The 20,510-nt window shown below is 47.4% G+C and overlaps 1 protein-coding gene across 1 annotated transcript; it reads left to right on the plus strand.

The window, feature by feature from the left end:
* The first annotated feature begins 10,790 nt into the window (after positions 1-10,790).
* ANKK1 (ankyrin repeat and kinase domain containing 1) lies at positions 10,791-20,081 on the plus strand. Its single transcript, XM_075073446.1, is given in 8 exon segments — positions 10,791-10,982; positions 13,184-13,335; positions 14,522-14,571; positions 15,234-15,314; positions 15,317-15,388; positions 16,120-16,238; positions 18,304-18,353; positions 18,788-20,081. Coding segments are annotated over 8 exon segments (2,010 nt in total).
* The last annotated feature ends 429 nt before the right edge of the window (positions 20,082-20,510 follow it).

Raw genomic sequence — 20,510 nt, forward strand, 5'->3', positions numbered from 1 at the left:
CGGCCAAACCAACAGCTCCAAACTCTTTTCCTATAGGCCACTGAGCAGCTGTCTTATGGCAACAATATTTGGTCCCTCTTAGCCTGGGCAGGGTTTGAACTCTTGACTCCGGTGGTGAAAAGTTCTGTATTCTATCATCAGCCCCCAGCAATTATGTGCTTCCAGGCTACGGCACTGAAGAGCAGGCCCCTTTCAGCATTACTAGAGATGGCTGGGAAATGGGAACTATCTCCCATGATACATTTTACAAGAAAGGGGGAAGAAATCATTTGTTCTGAAAATGTCTGTGGAAATGTTCATCTAATAATAGTGAAAAATAAGGAAAGTGTTGAAAGAAATGAACATTTTCATTCCAAAAATGATTGCAAAAAATGTTGACCAGCTCTAATCTAATCTAATGCTACTGTGTTGATTTGACAGCAGTTTGCACTTCTATTGCCTTGGTAAACGACTGCAGATGGAGCAGATTGCAATGAATGGGAGTGACTCCATATACCACTGACTTAAATGTGACCCTGGATTTCAGGAAGTGAAGTGTGCTAAATAGAACTGATCTGTCCCAGTCCTGCCATTTCCAGTCCTGTCTAATAAGCTGCAATGCAAAGATCCCACCTATAGCGGATTGTTAAAGAGGGTGTGTGCGTTTGGGGGGGGCGTGTTTGAAATAAATACAACCTTTTCAGGTTTCATTAGGAAACACTTTTAATCTGCCTACAGTCTGCTGGGTAAAAGCTTAAAACTCGCTCCCTGAGAGGATTATTTTTCTATCTGATATTTCAAATCATACTAAGCAAACGTGTTGAGCATAATCAAGCGTTGCTTTGCAATTTTCTTTGCCAGCAGACGAGGAGATGGCTATAGCCTGAAGCTATGCTACCATCAGCAACTGAAGGGCCCCTGAAGTAGGGAATGTAACTGTTTGTTCACATTTAAATTTAACCCAATAAATCATAACAACTTGTGCTTCTATAGCAGCGGTGGCCAAACCGCAGCTCATAAGCCACGTGCATCTCTTTCACAGTTAAAGTGCGGCTCACGGAACGCCCCCCCCCACCTCTAACCCCCCATTCTCCGCCTACCTGACTGCAGGGGAGCGTGGGGTTGCTGCCCTGTGATGGGGTTAGGGGCTTCTGCCAGAGATGACTGTTGCCTGCTGAGAGTGGGGGGCACAATTTAAAGGTTCACACCCCTCCCAACAGCTTGAGTCACACGCCTTCCCCCCCCTTGGCATGTCCCCCCTCTTACCTTCAGCAGCCTCTCCCTGCAGCTCCCAGGTGTTAGGTCCTCATGGAGAGGCAGCAGCAAACAGCTGGGACCTGCTGGGAGGGGCTGCTGCTTTAGCTGGGGTGGAGGGGTGGGGGGAAAAGAGGCAGTATCAGAAGCAGCAGCTCTCCCTGCAGCTCCCAGCTGTTTCCTGCTGCCTCTCCCCATGACTCCAGCTCCCAGCTCGCTGGCTCCAGCAGTGGCTGTGCAAGGTGGGAGCCTGATGGCACCATGTGGCCAAGCGAGGCCAGCAAACCATGGCAAAAATCTGGGGGGTGGGCACGTGGCCCGCTATGCATTGCTTCTGGCTTCTGTCCAGCGGGGAAGGGAGTCTCGGGGCTTCAGCCCTGTGGGGTGTGTCTGCTGCAGCTCAGGACTTCAGCAGGAGTGGGGCTGAAGTCTGAAACCTAGCAGGCACCTCGTCCAGGTCTGAAGCCCCACAACGCCCTCCCCACAGGGCTGAAGCCCTAAGCCCTGACAGGGACACCCCTAGCTCTTGAACTTCTGATGATTGTCATATGCGTCTCAGAAGCCCAGCAGATTTGGCCACCCTGGTCTATATAGTTTAACTGAAGATCTTAAAACGACCTTGCAAGAGTTTGACTAACTGAGCCTCAGAAAACCCCCTGGAATGTAGGTATCTATGATGGTCCCCATATCACAGAGAGAAAATCTCAGGCCCATGGTCACAAAGCAAGTGCTAGCATGGAAGCTATTGTCCACTACAGCTTAGGTCCAGGGATGTGAATAAGCTACACTGTGAGTGATGTCAGTTACACCGACTTAAACACCCCTGTGTACAGCACTATGTCGGGGGGAGAGAAGCAACCCTGGCTCGCGGGCTGGAGTAATTAAGTCAATGGGAGAGCTTCTCCCGTCAGCTTAGAGTGTCTACACTAGCAATGCTACAGCAACACAGCTGCAAGCTCTGTAGTGTATCCACAGCCTTAGTCTCCTGCTCTGACATCAGAAAACACTCCTGAAGGAAGAGATTCCAATTTATAGTCCCCCTTTCCTTTCGTTTGGGCAAGGAGCAATGACAGTTGCTGGCAAGATGAGTTGAATGACAGGAAGAGAGTCTGGTTTTAAGTGGGACCAACTCAGCATGGCCTCTTAGTGTCTAACAATTCCTTTTCTTGCAGCTCTTTCTGCATCACTTGGTGCTAGTCGAAGAGGCAGGACTGGAACAGCAGAGGTCATGCGTAAAAGGACTGAAAAGCATTAGCAGCACTGTGTGACGGCCCGGATTAGGACAGCAGGTACAGAGGCACGAGGGGTGCATATCAGGATCAGGGTGCACCAGCAGAACTGGGCGTGGTGGGGTAAGGCCTAGAGGAGCAGGAGGGCTGCTCACTGTGCTCAGGCACAAAGCAAAGTGGGAGTGAGAAAGGCAGGACTGGATCTGGATTGCCTTTGCTGGGAGCTGAAGAAAAGGCTAAAGGAAAGTTTAAACTTGCTGACACTAGGCATTAATGACTTTACAGCTACTCAGCTGATTTCCTGCAGAGCTTGGCTTGCTCTGTAGATATCACTGAGACTGAAAAATGTCAAGTCTGAAGTCTGTACAAGGCTGACTCTTCAAGATACTGAGCTCCCAGTTTGAGGCAGCTCCTAGGGACTTCAGTGGGCTATGTGGGTGCTCAGCTATTCTGAAAATCAGACCATGCTTGGGTTGCATTGTAACACACCATTTGTAAGATTGCATAAGAAATGTTGGTCTGTATTATACCGTGTATTGTATTGACTAATGAGTATTTTATACTGGTAAATGGAGAGACCATGTTTTAAGGCAATTGGCCTCCAATGGGCATAATTTCAACTTTAATTCTGACTATTGCTTGTCTGATTTCTCAGCCTTGATGTTCCATTGATGCTAGATTTGGTGTGAAGAATCGTGAGTTTGCTGGATTCCTGCAAAATGGAGGAGAAATTCCCTGTCTTCTTTCTGATCGTGGCTGGTGGGCTGCTGGGTCTGTCTGGTGAGTGATTCTTGTTGCTCTTGATTCAAGACCTGTCCTCCCTCCCTTTCATGTAGTAAAATTAACAAGAGGAAACGCTGTACTGAGTTCCTTGTGTGTGGCAGACTTAGGAAGGAAGGAACCACTCAGCTCTATTTGTTCATCACTCCTTGAAGGCTTAATGTTTAAAATAAAATTGTTTTATGGGAGGGGCTAGAGGCCCCAGGGGAGATCAGAGCCCCAATGTGTTAGCTGCTGTACACACAGAGTGAGAGACAGTCTGTCCTGAAATGCTTGCAGGTTAAATAAAGAAGTGGTAGGAGGGGGAACTGAGAATGATGTGGCTTGCTGAAAATCACACAGCAGAACCAGGAATAGGACCCAGGTCGTGTGAATCTCAGATTAGTGTCCTTTGAGCTAGATGCTGCTGCTTTTCTTTTGTCATTTGCTCCATAACGAGTGGCCTTTTTGGTCACTTATCAGAGTGCAAAGGACTTTCTGCAGTTTCACTGGGAGCAGAATGTCCAAGCACATAGCAGACAATTTGTAGTGCTGTCCTATCTGAAACAGGAGAGAAGAGCTATTGTCGCTCTCATATACTGGGGTATGGGTCTTTGCTTTTTAACCTTTATAATCCGCCTAGGACAATATCTTGCAAACACAAATACATTTCACTTTACTCACACTAACAGTCTCACTGATGTCTCTAAGGCTGCTCACGTGAGTAAAGCTAAGCATGGGTGTGTTCAAAGATCTTCCACCAATTTTTAATTTTTAACCTTTTCCTCATCTCTTTTTTACCCCCATGCTAATAATTTGTCACACACACCTATGAAATGTTTAAGTTCCTGATTCAGCAAAGCACTTGAGCACCTGCTTAACTTGAGATATGTGCTTAGCTTCCATTTAAGTAGACTTAAAATGAAGCATGTGCTTAAGAACTTTGCTGAATTGGAGCCTAAACTGCGACAGATGTTTTGTTTCCGTATTACAAAATTATAATTCAAAATGATATTTTATATATTCAATATCTTATTGTACGCCAGTCTTTAGAATATCAAAGTAGATGACATTTTTACAATCTCTTATATTGCCTTCGATAAACTGCTCCCAATTGACAGCTGTCTTATTCATCCTCCAAGCAGAGATTCTTCCTACCTGTAACTCCTAATCAGAATTGGCTTGACCAAAAATGCCAACCTTGGTCTGTTTGCTCTGAAGCCGAAATCCTCAGGCTCTAGCATTCAGAGGTTCACTTTGAAATGCTGCGGCCTGATATCTGTTTTGTCTTTTGTCAAATGTGCTAATTCAGCGTGAGCCGAAACACCTTTTAGTTCATCCACCTAAGTTTGCAAACAGGCACTGAAAGGCAAATACTCAGCGCTGTTTAACACGCGTGCCACTGTCTGGGAAGACACGCTTCGGACTGGTAATGCTCAGGAGTGAGAAGGGAAGAAAAGAGAAAATTTGTTCATAAGAACAATGGCCCTTTACACCACACCACAAAGGTAAGGAAGTGTCTGGTTTGGATCTGAAGGGGATGGGTCAGATAAACCAGGAGGCTCTGCCTTCTTTGTGCTGCTACAGCAAGACAGCACATCTTTAAATCTGGTTTAATTCACCATTTCACCCCGAGATACAGCTGCTTTGTGTCAGGCGAGTGAGGCAAACCAGCCAGAGCGCATTGGTGAATACAGCCCTAATGCAGAACTTGTCATTCGTGAGGAGTTATCAGAAGAGTTTTAATCAATACTGAGTCTTAAAGGAGTAATTTACCTGTTGTTACTACGGTTGTACTTAGAACTTCTGTTTAGTCTTGTACTCTAGGACCTTCTTGACTGAAAGCATTTGGGCCAGGGAGTGAGCCTCTTAAAGACTGTGTCTTATGGTATGTCTACACCACAACTCAGCACCCATGCTGGCCTGTGTCGGCTGACTCAGGCTGTAAAATTCTGGTATAGATGTTCAGTCTCTGCCTGTAGCCTCTAAGGCAGTGGTACTCCACACACTGAATCTGGCTATAAGGAAACCCTATTTATAATGAAAGAATGACAATCCCAGATTTCAATTCTGAGTCTAATGAACCCCGACCCTCCAAAGCCTATTGAAGTCAAGGGGAATCTTTCCTTTGACCTCAGTAGGCTCAGATTAGGCCCATAGTGACAATATTCTGCAAAGGAATTTCTTCAGTAGATGTGAGGTCTGCTGTGAATTGGCAGACTACAGTCTCTATGAAGCTAAGTAAGCTTGGGACAGGCCAATTTGAGTACCCAGCACTCAGGAGTGAACTCTGATTTTTGTAGCCATATTTTGGCCAGTGCGTGCTGAAGCCCTAGGATTGCAGCCACAAATCAGCTACGTAGATGTCTAAATGCTTTAAAATCGGTCTGTTCTCTATGCCCACGTTTGGGGCTGCAGTTATTTATTGGCCCCGAAATGGAGAGCTGAGGCCTTTTTTTGAAAATCAGGGCCACTATACAGTGGATAAAATGAATACAGGTAACACTCTCAGCCAGGGATTCACCATTCATAGGGCTTGACTTCTCAAGCATGAAGTTTGTAACCAGGATCTATAGTCACTGGTGATGATCAGCAGTGACCATAATTTTGGGTCTGATTCTCCATTGCTCTCACCTCATATTGTCATTTAGCCCTGTGCAAAGTTGGTGTAAAAGGGATCCATTCTGATCTGGTAGCATTTTACACCAGTATTGCGCTGGTGCAACTGATGACACGAGATGCAAGACAATGGTGATTCAGGCCTAGTGTATTAGAGGTAGCAGTCAGTGGTAGCTTGACGAAGGATAATGCAGACCCTGCCACTTCTTTACATTCAGTCTGAGTTTTGTATGATGAGGTTTGAAACCATCAGGTTACTTAACATTCTGCTCCTGTTGCAAACAAGCACCACAAGCTAAAAGTAAATTAACTAGAAAAGAGACAAAGGACTTTTTCTATTCTTTCACTGCCTCCAGAAATGAACCTTATTCCAGTGAAATGGTAGGCCAGAGATTTCTCAGAGAAACCTGACTAAGCAGCCCAGGGACCAGTGGAGTGTTTTCCATCACGGAAGACAGCACAGCCAAGGTGACATATAAATTGTAACGTGTCACAACTGACCCTACAAACAACAGATTACCCCACTCACCTGAGGCTACATCCAACTTCAGTGCACTGCACACAGTGACAGCCTTTGCAAAGGATACAGACAAGCTACCTCAAGAGTCAAGCAGAAGCTCGGATGTGTCTGAACAACTGCAGACAGAAGAAGTAGTTTTAAATCTCCAGGACCATGGCACTGTTACTTTGAGTAGCATGAGCATTCCCATCTCAAGGGGGAAAATGGACTCTTCCACTCTTACGAAAGATTCAAAGGAGTTACCTCCAGGAAAAGCAGAATGGGAGACTGCTACCAGAATTGACCTGTCCAGTCCCACTTGCAGTGAGATGGCACTCATAGAGCCACATGCATTTCAGCCCCTCACTGTTGAGATTGCAAGCACTAGACTGCCTGGTGGCATCATGTGGACTGCGATGCCAAATGCCGGAATCTCTCTCGTGACGTCAATTGTAAATTCTCACGAGCTGGACGAAAACCAGAAAGAAACACTAGCATTTTCATTTCCCCTCAAAACCATGCAGGCTCTCAAGGACAGCGACAGATCCGTTACCAGCATTAATCCCTCTTACTCGCAAAAGGTTGAGAGAGAACAACCCCGAGCCTATATTAAAGCTTTATTTGCTACTGGGATTCCAGCATCTCTGATTACTGAGAGCCATGGTAGATGGTTGCTCCATCTCATTTCCAGGCAAGGCTGGCATTGTGCTTCTTGTTCCTTTGATCACTGAAGAGTTAAGTAAGGTTGATGATATTAGCAATTCCTGAATGGAAGCCAGACTCCCATCACTGGTGTCTGGGTTTGCTGAAGACAGGGGGGGCATTTTTCATGGGTTGTAAACACACCATGTCATCAGAATGTCCAACCAAGCAGAACAGATACTGGGCTGGCAACAGGAGCAGCCAGTCACTGGCCATGAAAGCATGTAGACTTTTGGAAGGTGTGATATCTGAGTGAATAGCCCTTGTGCTGGGTGCATTGGAGCCTCAGCAGGACTGATGAAAACCAACAGCCCAGGAGTTGTCATTAAGCTGGGCAGGCTTCCTAGTGCACGGGTCAGGGATGGGTCAAGGCTGCCAGGACGCCCACTTTGGGAAGCTGAAGTGTCAGAGTTAGGAAGGTTAAAGCTCTAGTCCTTGTTGTCAGGGAACACTGAGGGGGCAGGAGATGGGTGGGCTAATAGGGATGTTGGGAAGGTACTGGCCTGAGCAGGGGGCTGTGGAATTCTCGCACCTTCAGAGTCTCTCAGAGTGCTCGGGCGTGGCGTTGTGGGAAAGTTTACTTGAGATCCAAGATGAACAGAAATGTGTTGTGCATGATGCCCGAGGGGAGGGAAAGCAGACATACCCACCAGCGTGGGAGGTCGGCCCCAGTGTGGGCAGAGGCAGATGTACCTGGGGGTCAGGCCCAGTGTGGGCAGAGGCAGACGTACCTGGGGGTCAGGCCCAGTGTGGGCAGAGGCAGACGTACCTGGGGGTCAGGCCCAGTGTGGGCAGAGGCAGACGTACCTGGGGGTCAGGCCCAGTGTGGGCAGAGGCAGACGTACCTGGGGGTCAGGCCCAGTGTGGGCAGAGACAAACGTACTTGGGGGCTTGGGCCCAGCATGGGCGGAGGCAGACGTACATGGCTGATCACCCATAGAACTCTCCTGCCACAAGAACACAGGTGATGTCCTTTTCAACCCTATGGTTGTTTGGGATAATTTGAACAGGAATAATTTGACTGGTTTAATGGATGTCGATTATCAGCTGAAGTCCCTTGGCTCTCAGGGGATCTGGATGGATCAGGTCTGTATGCCGTTGTCCAATGATCAATATCACTTTGCAGAGCTGGGCTTGGGCTTTGTTTGAGACTTTCATCAGCTTCCTGGGAAATGACCAATTTATTAAAGTTGACAAACTGGGACAAAGTGAAAGGCTGTGATTTATCAGTTCCGGGCTCTTGCGATGAAGATTGCAGTAAGGCATTTGCAGAAGACGTTTCTGAGAGCGCTAGTAATGGAGAGGGATGAGCACCACTTTGTAGAGGTATCTGAAGGGCAGACAGATTGCCTGGGTTTCCAGAACCATTCACTTCAGCTGTTTTGGGGTCAATGGTTTTACTCCCTGTTGCGTTTCTCTGTAGGGGTATAACTGGGGAAGGCTGCTTTGTCCTTGAAATGATTGCCTCAGATTCCTCTGCAGTTACGGATGATCATTCAAGTGCTTTGCTAATGAGCAGAAAAGTATTCTTCCTGGCCACTTCAAATACCAGATCTCATTTGAATACTTTGCAACCAAATGTCACCAGAATGAATAAGGCAGCGGTGGTTTCACCACCAACAGTGAAGGTCAACAGCAGGCACATAAGAGAAGAGTGTGCCGTGACAGCTGGCCAACTGCCTGTTCAGACACTTCTGTCTCAGTTGCATCATTTGCCATCAAGCCTTCAAAGCCGCCCACCAGAGAGGACATCTTCAGAAGACCATGTGAAAAATGAGCCTGATCATTCCACTCCTCACACTCACATCACTCAGTCCTCTCTGTCTTAAGGCCAAAACGTCTCTGATAACAAAACCAGCTTTCACCTCTGCTGATGAGCTTGAGGATAAGGTTATAAACCAGTCCTCCCTCTTCAGTATGCTGGCACTGAGTGACTGAGCCACTTCTAACAACAAATTGAACCCAATTCCAGCCAGCCTTGGAGAGTTCTTCAGATGCTTCTGATGTCGCAATGGCCTTTGCATCAGAGAAGAATTCCTCACTAGATGTTACTGACAGTGGATCATTTGATCAGTCCTCCACGCACACAGCGAGCGAGCAGATTGTTAGAACAAGCAAAATGACTGAAGATGAAGCTGAGGACTTGATAACTGTTGTGCTGCTGCCAGATTCTGATCCCAGAACATTTGAGAGCAGGGTGCCTCAGAAGAGTTTGACGCAGTTGGACGATGTTCTTCTGGATGGGCAGTTATAATGTTGGGATCATTTGCGGGTATTCATGCTGTGCACTTTAAGAGGTTGAACATGCTAATGTACCCACAGATCAGTAAAATGGGAAAGCTGAAATGGTGTTTTAAAAATGTTTAGTCCTTCTCACATGGCTTCACATTTGGAGAACACTCTGGTACATGAACCTGCATTTCAGAGCCTGATTTTTTAACAGCCGATTCCAATTTTGTGCCTGCATTTTTGCTCCCCTCAAACTTTCTGTGGATGCAATTTTGCAGGCAAAATCATTTGTGAGAGCACTTTATAGCAACCAGGTGTCTAGGTGCTCAATTGTGTCCACAGAGAAGGCAGATGTCTATGTACGTTAAAATGCTTCCATGCTAACTGGTGCTTGCAGTGGTTTGCAAGTACACAGAGGCCAAGCTGAGATGTTTCTGGAAATGTGTGACTTTATCATGACACAATTTACAGAGTAAACTCAACTATTGCAGAGATTTAGATGCTTTCAGTGGAATTGTAAAACTTGACTCAGGTTCCTGGTTGTCTTATCGTCATGAAATAAGCAGCTCCGCCAGGGGGACCGAATCCCGTGCACCTTGCTGTTTGTCCTCGACATTTGTCATTGGAGAAGGCTTTTATCCCCCTCCAGTTTTGCAGTTGTGTCCGATGACACCTGTGGCTCTGGGAGCTACTCTGTGCAGATGAGCCTGCATCCTGCTGGGGAAGCGGGTCCTGGGCTCCAAGAACCACCACCTTCCCCAGAGACCTTCCTGGTTGTCATCACCCTGCAGAACAACCACAGCCACCCCAAGCTGAGGATCGGCTCATGCTGCATGACTCCCAGTGCCGGCCAGAAGGACCGGATGCCATGTGCTGTCTATTCCCCAGGTCAGATCCAGGGCCGCTGCAAGAGCTTGAGCATTATCTTCATGCACTGTTCTTAGGGCCTGTGCTAGGAGTGGGAGGGGCCCTGCATGATTCCTGACAGCTACTTGCTCATTGCTACCGTAGGAAGCCCCCTGATGCGAGTCACTTTGAAGTGACCTGTTGTGTGACCTTGGGTAAATTACTCCCCTTGCCTGTGTCTCGATCTCCTGGCAGCAGGACAGGGATAATGCTCCCTCCCCTCTCCGCGACAGGCATCACGACGCCTGAGGATTAATTTTTTAATGATTGTAAAGTACTGCAGAGATGAAAAGCCAAGTGGTAGTGTTACCACTAAGAAGGGCTTCGTGCCGGCCCACACAGGCACTACCGGGTCACCTCTGCACTGCTTACAAGTCAGTCTGGGTCAGGGACTCATACCCCACATTGCAACAGCAGGCTGGACAGTTGTAGTGAAATCAGCTCTCTGGCACTGGGAACCATGATCTCCAGAACAGCTGTCATCCTGAAAGATGTCCAAGATGAGGCCATATTACCGTGCCGGGGCTTTTGGCTTAACCTGCCCATGCTGCCATGTAGACCTGACTTAAAGCCTATGTAAATTGATGCTGGGAAATCCCATGGGATGGGGATGGATGGAAGTGAAGCTGGATTCCCTTGTCTTTGCCAGGTTGCCATTCGGATGCAGACACATCCAGTTACTGCAGAGTGAAAAATCCAGAGCTGCCAGCTTCACTGTGCAGCTGTTCCAGATGCTGAACCACTCAGTGGCATCTTTACACTGCAAGCTCAGTATCTGCCTGAATGACCACGCAGAGCGTGAGCAGGTATGTGCACAGGTGCCTCTAGTACCAGCACAGAGCAATGGGACATGGGGGTGACACCGGCAGAGTGTGCTTGGAATGACCCAAGCTTGTCCTTTGTCCCTGGATAAAAGCTAACACAGCGGAGCCAGCAAAGTTCCCCTGTTGAATGGTTCTGGTTTCTTCCTGCTCACAAACTCCTTTCTGATCGCACTCTCTGTCCTAAGGCCCCAGTCGAATTTCCACTCTTGGTTACCTAACCTCCCCTAAATCCTGATACCTTATTTCCACTCCACTAACGAATTGCCACTCTACTAACTGATGTACTGGCTTTTTTTAACTTAATATCATATGGATAAACTAGCCAACAGAAATCGGACGGCAGAGTCCCAGGGGAAGGATTTGCTGCGTTGCCGAGTTAATGTGCATGGCTCGGTGTCCCACTAACTAAGGTGGGTGTGATTTCTTCATGGGGTAGTTTTCAGGCTTCTGCGGCTTGGCAGCCACAGAGACTGATGTAATTGATTTGGACTTAAATAAAGCATTTGATACACTGTCTCATGCTTAGACATGGACAATGTCATTGATTTAAAAGGGGAAAAGCAGCATAAATGGAAGGAAGTGTGTGAGGTGTGGAGAATATGTCCAGGGATCAGGGCTTGCTCTGATCTTAGTTTAAATCTTTGCTAATAGTGTGGAAGACAGGGGTAAACAGCATGTTAATGAAATCTGGGGTGAAGGTAGAGAAATCATGCAGAGCAGGCTGGAGAGGTTAGCAGTAAGATGACAGTGACAGAAGCAAATACACTTAGGGAAAGTAACCAGAAGCACAGATTAAAACATGAGCTGGACAAAGCACCGGAGCATGTACCAAAGGGAATGACTCTATTGGTCACAAGGGAACTAGAGAAGATTTATTTTCATTGCTGATGATTGTGCATAGCTACCAGCATTGGAGTATAGAGGAGAATTCAGGCCTGCACAGCAGAAATTCAAATGATTTTTTTCATGTCTTTCCCAGAATGGCTATGAACACAGGGAGATGATTCCCCAACAAAGTGATGGAGGCAGCTATAGAAACCTGCACACTCTGATCTCCTTTGGTCCGGTTCTGAAAGGGAAGCATGGATTTCTAGATAAGCTTGTGGAAGAAGGTGGGTGTTTCGCTTTCTGTTGCATTCCAGATGCTATTTGGGATCATTTCTGCTTTACCAAACATTTTGCGGCTCTACATCTGGTAGGACTGGGTGGTGGGTTAGGAATTCACTCTCGGGTTTGAGCACATATGACAAATGTTCTGTGGAACATAATCCCTGGGCCTTGGAAGGGCAACTCTATTAGCTTAGTGTGCATTGATTTTTCTGGCCTGGGGTGGATTTCATGCAGTTCATGACAAATGTTTTGGCAGGCTTATGAAGTTATTAAGGGGAACTACATTGCTGGAACTTTCTTTGCCACTTGTACCAAGTTCTCTGTAAAGATGCGTGATCAGACAATTCAAAAAAGGGGCAGATGGAAGGGGCTCGCCTCATCGGTATGTCACGTGATGAGAATTGCTCTGAGCTCTAGCCCGGTGTATCTCAACCTTTTTGATACCAGGGACCAGCTTGCTGCCTTCCTAAAATGGGCCAGGGAAATCTCAGGGACTGGTGTCGGTCCACAGATCGGTCATTGAGAAACAGTGCTGTAGCCCACCCTTAGGTGCAATGCAGGCTGTACCAGTCGGCCCATTACGCTGTACATTAGGAACCAGGTCCTCAACCAGTGTAAATTAGCATAGCTGCATTGAAGTCAATGGAACTATGCTGATCAGGACCAGCAGAGAATCCGGCCCTGGGTGTTTTAATCTCTGTGGCACAGCTGGGTTTGCTGCAGAAGCTATTTTGAAAATGCACAGTGTGCACAGGAGAGACTTAAGGCCTTTCATTCTCTGTATGGCAGGACCATGCTAGAAAATGCTTCACCTTTCATTGTAAGCGTTGCAACAATAAAGAGCCAACCTGGGAAATGCAGGTCAGTCCCAATCCAGGGTGAAATCCTGGCCCCCATCAAGCTCAATGGCAAATCTCTCGCTGACTTCAGCGGGCCTGGGAGTTCATTCCCCACATCTTAATCACAAAACCTTCCCTCTGTCTGTAAACAGCTGCACTCTAGATGGCTAGAGCAAGCAGGGAGAGTGGTTGCTGGGTGATAGAAAGGGAGGTTATAACTGGCCTTGATTTCAGATTTCAGACTTTGGGTTGTCTAGATGGATAGAGCAGTCGAGCCGGATGCAGTACATGGAGAGATCAGCCTTGAGGGGCACCCTGAGCTACATCCCGCCCGAAATGTTTCTCCAAAGCACCAGGCCTCCAGGAACTGAATACGATGTGTATAGGTAAGGGCTGTGTGGAGTGACTGGGTGGGATGCAGCAGCAGTTGGGGATATCTGTTCAGGGGTCAGCCAGAGTTGCCATCTCGCTCCTGCATGATGTGAGAGCGATTGTGCATTGCCTAATTTTGTTTACATTCTGGCTCTCTTCCTTGCATAATGTACTTGGTGGGGAACATGCCAGGAGCGACGTGTGCTGCTTACCCCTCATCAGGGTGAGTTTATCTGCGGAGAGTCATCTGTCTCCGACCAGCTGCATTTCTGTATAGTTCTGACCCGGCATGACTTGTATGCTGTATTGCCTCTGGTTCCATCACACCCTGTTAGGTCATGAAGAGCTATTGGAGGAGAGGAATAATATTAAACCACAACGCAGGCAGCATGTGGTCCCTTGCTCAACAGGCACTGCTTAGAGTTATGCTGGTACTGAAGTATCGGGGGTAGCCCTGTTGGTCTGTATCAGCAAAAACAGCAAGGAGTCCGGTGGCACCTTAAAGATGAACCGATTTATTTGGGCATAAACTTTAATGGGTAAAAGAAACACTTCTTCAGATCAAATAAATCTGTTAGTCTTTAAGGTGCAACCGGACTTCTTGTTTTTGCTGGTACTGAAGCAATTAAGGTTCTGTTCAGGCTTTGCATTTGGGTATCAGCTTAGCTTTGGCCAGTATGGAGTGCCATGCTGGAGAGAGGCCAATTACTTAGGTTCCCTTTGTTCCTTATATCCCAAACTAGATACAGGGGGATCCTTTACCCACCCTTGAAATGCACCAGCAGGCACACTGGGGAACAAAAAGCGAAGAAGCAGCCCAGGGTCAAATGAATGCTGGGACTTTGGAGTCACCAAACATCGGTTCCCCAAATGGGAACTGGGTCAAAACAAAGGGGCTTGGAGCTTGATTCTTGCAAGGGCTGTTGTGGGGAGCAATCCATTACTGTGACCAGCCCCAGTTCTGGCATTGGCGCAGCCTGGGAGTGCTGGGCTGTCCGAGGTTCCTGTGATTGTTTGAGAAATCCTCCCCTTGGAGGCATGGGGACTAGTTCCCTTGAGATAAGATGCATCTGAATAGCCTATTCCCTAATTTGTCCATTCCCGAGAAGCTGAGAGTATCCCACTAAGCAGTGAGATTAATTTTTATTTAAGAAAAGGATGTCACATGGATGGCTGCTGATGACCTTTCATTGCCCGCAGCTTCGGGATTGTCATTTGGGAAGTTCTTATGCAGAAGAAGCCATATTCAGGTAACAATTACAAAAAACCCACTTCCCACACTAATCTTTACCTCCAAAGCACTGTGCTGAATGAGTAACCTCAAGTCCCAACAGCCCTGGCAGGGAAATAGAGCAGGCTAAATCATTAGCCCCACTTTCCAGCCTGGGAATCAGAAGCAGAGAAAAATCAAGTAACTTACTCAAGGCCATAGACAGAGTCAGTGGCAGAGCCAGGAATAGACCCAAAGAACCTTGACTGCCATTCCTGCATCCGGCCAGGCTGCCTGTCTTGTAACTATGTGGACAGATGCTGCTATTGGAACCTGAGGACAATAAACCTGTTGATTCGAGGTCGGTGGTATCATCTAAGAGATGGGGGGATAAACCTTCACCTTGCCGCAGGGTTTTAGGGGGATAATGTGAAGCTTGGGCCTTCTGGAAGCCAGTAGTCCTGCAGTGCAGTGTGATGCTCACAGGGCTGGTTCAGACAGACTGACAAGCCAAAGCCCTAGAGCATAGGGGTGTTGGTGCAGAGGTGGGATTGTGCTTGAAGCAAGGGAGTGCAGTCCCTAAGCAGTGAGTCAAAGGCACCGGTGTAATGGTACAGCCCTGCTGTAATGACCACAGTGTCATGGCTGCTCCATCCTGGTAACAGAAAACAAGTGCACTGCACATTGCTGCCTCTTTTTCAGGAGCCAACATGATGGCCGTTGTAGTCGGGACTTCAGCAGGCAGGTGGCCCTGCCTAGAGTCCATCTGTGATGAGTGGCCAGGAAATGCCAGCAGATGGTTGACTTGCTGAAGAAGTGCTGGGATCAAGACCCCAAGAAAAGGCCACACTTCACAGGTGTGGTAGCCAAATGTGACTGGCTTGAACTCAGCTGAGTCCAAAGCCAAACACTTGATCTGAACTCCCAGCGTGAGTTTTGCACCAATAAGCAGTTCTAGATGTCAAGAACGGCTTCTACATCACCTGAACCAAAGCTCCAGCTCCCAAGATATCTGACCTCTGGGGGAAGCTGGGATATGGGGCTCAACTCTGCCACTCAGCCCCACCTTTAGTTTAAAGATAAGGCAATTTATGGGCTTCTTACAAACAGTCTTTACCTGAGTCTCCCCCCACCCCCATGGCCATGTCCTTCTCAAGGATCTCACACCATGCAGATTTGCTGATCCTAGGGAGTCCCGTCTTTGAAAGCAGCCTCTTACCAGGGCTCTGTCATGCTTTTAGCGATGAGTGCAGAGCTTCCTTAGAAGCCTCTGTCGGAGGCTTGTGTTGAAAGTCAGCCCCCTAAAGACACTGCTGTGATCCTCTCTAGGAGCTCTCTGCACCTGAAAGCTGCTTGGGCATTGCCTGAAAAAGCACATCCTGCATGAGGTACTCTGCAGGCCTCTGTTCTCCTTGTGCCTGTTGTACTGTACGGGTTTGCAAGTGTGAAGGCAGGGACTGAGAATAACTGGCTGTTTGCATTGAGCTGTGTAGTGGCCAGCTACTGCCCAAACACTTTTCTTTTTATACTTGGTCTGGGTCTTGTGGGGAAGGGTAGTCCTCAACTAACCGTCTTTGTCCTTGGGTAGATATCCCTGTGGAAACTGACATGCTCCTGCCATTAATGCAAAGCCTTGTGGTGGATCTGGAGAATGAGTGCCTCGTCAGGAAGATGTCTCACAAGCCCACCAGATCTGGGAGACAAAAAGTAAGGAAGATTCACACCTTCCCCTGGGAAATGCTCTCAAGCACCTTAGCAGTGTTTCCCTTCCCCTCTTTTCACACTCAAGAGGGAGCTGAGTTTCTTTCCCCATTGTTACCAATCAGACTACCTCTGCGCTTTTTGTACAGGCTGCTCTGTCTGGTGTGTTTCTTCCTTCGCTACTGAGGAGGATGCCTGTGAATCTAGGAAGTTGGCCGGGAGCGTCAGGGCTGTTTAAATGGAGGAAGTTCTTATTAGCCATCAGGAAGGAGCCTTATCCCATCCTCTTGGTGAGGAACTTACTTCTCCCTGGAGGGATGGGATCCTGTGCTGGCTGGGATGCAGGCAGGCTGAGGGAAAGAATTTTTTACACAGCTGCAAGCACACGGCAGAGGCAGGGCTTGCCCTGATCCTGCAACTAGCTCCATGCCAGCAGAGTTCAATGGAGCTCCATGTGGGGGTTTGCCCAGGCAGAGTTAATTGCAGAACAGAGTCCTTAGTTCCAAGCATAAAGCTCCAGATGACATTGTCCAGCTCTGGGGAAGCAGAGGCATATGTATTAAGCTAAGCCAATCCCAGTCAGTGCATATATCAAATTTTTGCTCTTAAATCTCCACAGTGTAGGGTGTAAAGGGTACCTCCCCCAAGGGAAGAAGTAACAGGCCTCATCTGGAGTACTGTGTCCAGTTCTGGGCCCCACGCTACAAGAAGGATGTGGAAAAATTGGAGAGAGTCCAGCGGGCTGGAGCACATGACTTATGAGGAGAGGCTGAGGGAACTGGGATTGTTTAGTCTACAGAAGAGAAGAATGAGGCGGGATTTGAAAGCAGCCTTCAACTACGTGAAAGGGGGTTCCAAAGGGGATGGATCTAGACTGTTCTCAGTGGTAGCTGATGACGGAACAAGGAGTGATGGTCTCAAGTTGCATTGGGGGAGGTTTGGGTTGGATATTAGGAAAAACTTTTTCACTAGGAGGGTGGTGAAGCACTGGAATGGGTTCCCTAGGGAGGTGGTGGAATCTCCTTCCTCAGAGGTTTTTAAGATCAGGCTTGACAAAACCCTGGCTGGGATGATTTAGTTGGTAACTGGTCCTTCTTTGAGCAGGGAGTTAGACTAGATGACCTCCCGAGGTCCCTTTCAACCCTGATATTCTATGATTCTAACACAGGAGGACTGAAATACTATTCTTATTGTAGATTCATTTTCCCCCCCATTCATTAAAGTTAGTGAGAGACCAGATGCTTGGGCAGGCAAGTTCAAAGGGTCAAGAGAAAGGAAGACAATTTTGTTCAGAGTCCCTGGGAGGAAGTGTAAATGGGTATCTGAGATCCTGTCATTAAACATCGAAATAATGGAAATGGAACATTTAGCTTTGGGAAGAGGTGACTAAGGAAAGAGAAGGAGTGAAACTTCATTATCCTGGATGTTTCCCAGAAAGCACCAGTTCAGGAGTCCAAGGAGACCGCATTCGACATAGCCATGATTGGCAGCTAGTGAGGGGAAGGTTACACTGCACTATGAGAAGGGAGTTCTTCTAAAAGTTATTGGAAATTGCTACAGTGGAATCAGGGAGTATCAGCATGGGAGGTAGATGGGAGAGACAGACAGAACCTGTTTCTTTTCCTCCAAAGGATTCTCTGTTGTCTTCAACAAATGAAAGTCTTGCCTTCTCTGTGACTTATTATTCAATGTACTGTTTTCTTTCAAGATTAATTTTTTTAAGTAGGCTGTAAATACTAAGGACAGCTCACTATGCATGAGATTTATCAGGGGGGTTGAAATTCCCAAGGAAATTTATTTTACTTTTAAGCTAAGACAGGCCATGCTGCTGATTTATAATAACCCCCAGCATTGTGTTTGCACTCTTGCATTCCCAATTGTGCTGTGATTATCTTGAGTGAGTTTTGAATGTAATATGAAGCAAGCTTGGTAAGAAAAATAGTGCATAAATGATGGCACAAAATCCTAGCGTGCTAAATGGGAAGAACATGGAAACACACAAATGGTAAATTGCAAATAATAAACTGTCCATAATGTTCTTTTCCTATTATCTCTCCTCCCTGAAAACAAGAGCCAGAAACTAGGATCCATCCTCTCCCAAGACACAAGTAGTAGTGGTCAGTAGGGCACCTTTGCTCATAAACCTTAGATGAGAATCAAGTGGGCAAGAGAATAGAGCAGCCCTGTTTCCCAGCTTTCCCCTATGATAGTCTCCATACAAAAGGACAATCCATGTGTTTTCAGACTGGGTGATTTTTAATTTCAGATTAAGGAAAAGTGCAAACCAAAAAAAGAACAAATATCAAGTCCCTGTGAGAGAGATGCAAAGTGTTGCCTTTGCTCTTACCCATATAGCCCTGTCCCATAGCAGACCAGCAGGCGGGTGCATTTCCTTTGGTTTTAGACCCTGCAGATCCACATGCATGGGTTTTGTTTTGAGCTCTGGGCATCCAGAATTCCCTAGTAATGTGCACACCATAGTTTGGGAACCCTCAAGCTGTTATATCACTCAGTTGTTTTCTCTTTCTCATACTCTGTTTCCTCTGTCCTTAGAGACTGATCTCGATGTTCCCCACCAGCGAGGTCGAAGGCCTGGAGAGCTTCATAATATCCAAGGAAGTCCGTAGGTCCCAGGAAAATGGCCTCACCCTGCTTCACCTCGTGGTGATTCAAGGAAATGTGGAGAAGGTGAAGTTTCTATTGAGTCAGGAGGCCAACATGGACATCCAGCTGGTCTGTGGCTACACCCCACTCATTGTGGCTGTCCAGAAAAGGTCACCAGAGATCTGCTCAGTTCTAATAGAGCACAGTGTGGATGTCAACATGGCTGACAAAGACAGCTGTTCCCCTCTTCACTTTGCTGCTCAGAATGGGGATGACAGGATTGTGCGCCTCTTGCTGGACCACCAGGCACAGGCAGACTCCCAAGAACGTGAAGGATGGACTCCACTTCACTTGGCATCTCAGAAAAACTTCAAGAACGTGGCCCAGGTGCTGTTTTCCCATCAGGCTGACCCCAACTGCCAGGAGAACATTGAGAGAATTGCCCTTCACATGGTAGTTTGCTTCGGGCACATCAGCCTTGTGAAACTCCTAGCTAGCCAAGGAGCTGACCTAGAGAGGAAGCAGAAGAACCACCAGACCCCACTGCACTTTGCTGTAGAGAAGGGTAAGTTCAGGGTAGTCCAATACCTCCTGAACAGTGGAGCATCTGTCAGCTGTCTGGATGAGAATCACTACAGTGCCTTGCACATGGCTGCGGTGAAGGGGAAATATCTGATAGGTGAGAAATTGATCAAATACAGGGCTAATGTGGACTTGAGGACGGACAAAGGGTGGACCCCCCTTACACCTGGCTTGTTTTAAGGCCACATCGAAATCATCTGCCTGCTAAGAGACAACCACGCTAAACTGAATGTCAAAGGAGGCATGGATTGGACATCTCTTCACATGGCCACCCGCTATAGCGAAGAGTCTGTGGTCTGCGAGCTCCTGAGAAGCGAGGTAGACCCCAACATTGCCGAGAAATCAGACTGGACCCCTCTGCACCTCACTTTCCAGCGGGGTGCCTTCCTGAGCATCATCAACCTTCTGGAGCACAAAGCAGACATCATTGTTAAGAACAAGGTGGGTTGGACTCCCCTGCGCCTCACTGTCCTCAGTGGCAACGTGGCTATCATAAAGACCTTAATCAATGCTGGTGCTGTGCTGCATGTGGAGGACATGACTGTCTGCACACCCCTCCAGCTGGCCATTAGGAATCAAAAGCAAAGCATTGCTACCTTACTGCAAGGAAAGGACTTGCCAGTGAATAACATGAAGGTGACATGGAGTGGTGAAAAAACTTAAAACCATGAGCTCCAATTCACCTCTGACATGGCCAACAGGTGGGATGGATTTGTAGAGTCACCAGCTCTTGCAATTTTATGTTGAATCTCACAGTATTAGATGTTGTTTCTTCAATCACTAGCTCCTGAAGTCAGGCGATTGTAGGAAAATCTCAACTTTCATTTTTTTAAAAATAAATAAATTTCTAGTTCATGTTTGCTGAGAAAAGCTGGAGGATGTGAATCCTAAAGTCTCCAACATCTGAGGGCAAACACAAAGAACCCAACACTGCTTATTCTGGGGGTCGGACTCATGATTTTGAAGGCTTTGGGGTGGGAGTGCTGGATTTGACCCAGGTGTATGTGGGTCCATGCTAGTAATTTCATCTGGGGGATGGAAGTGAATGCAAAAGCTACACCCCTTTTTTTGGATGGACCCTGCTGGATTTAC

This window comes from Chelonoidis abingdonii, chromosome 18 (assembly GCF_003597395.2).
Source record: "Chelonoidis abingdonii isolate Lonesome George chromosome 18, CheloAbing_2.0, whole genome shotgun sequence".
NCBI lineage: Eukaryota > Metazoa > Chordata > Testudines > Testudinidae > Chelonoidis > Chelonoidis abingdonii.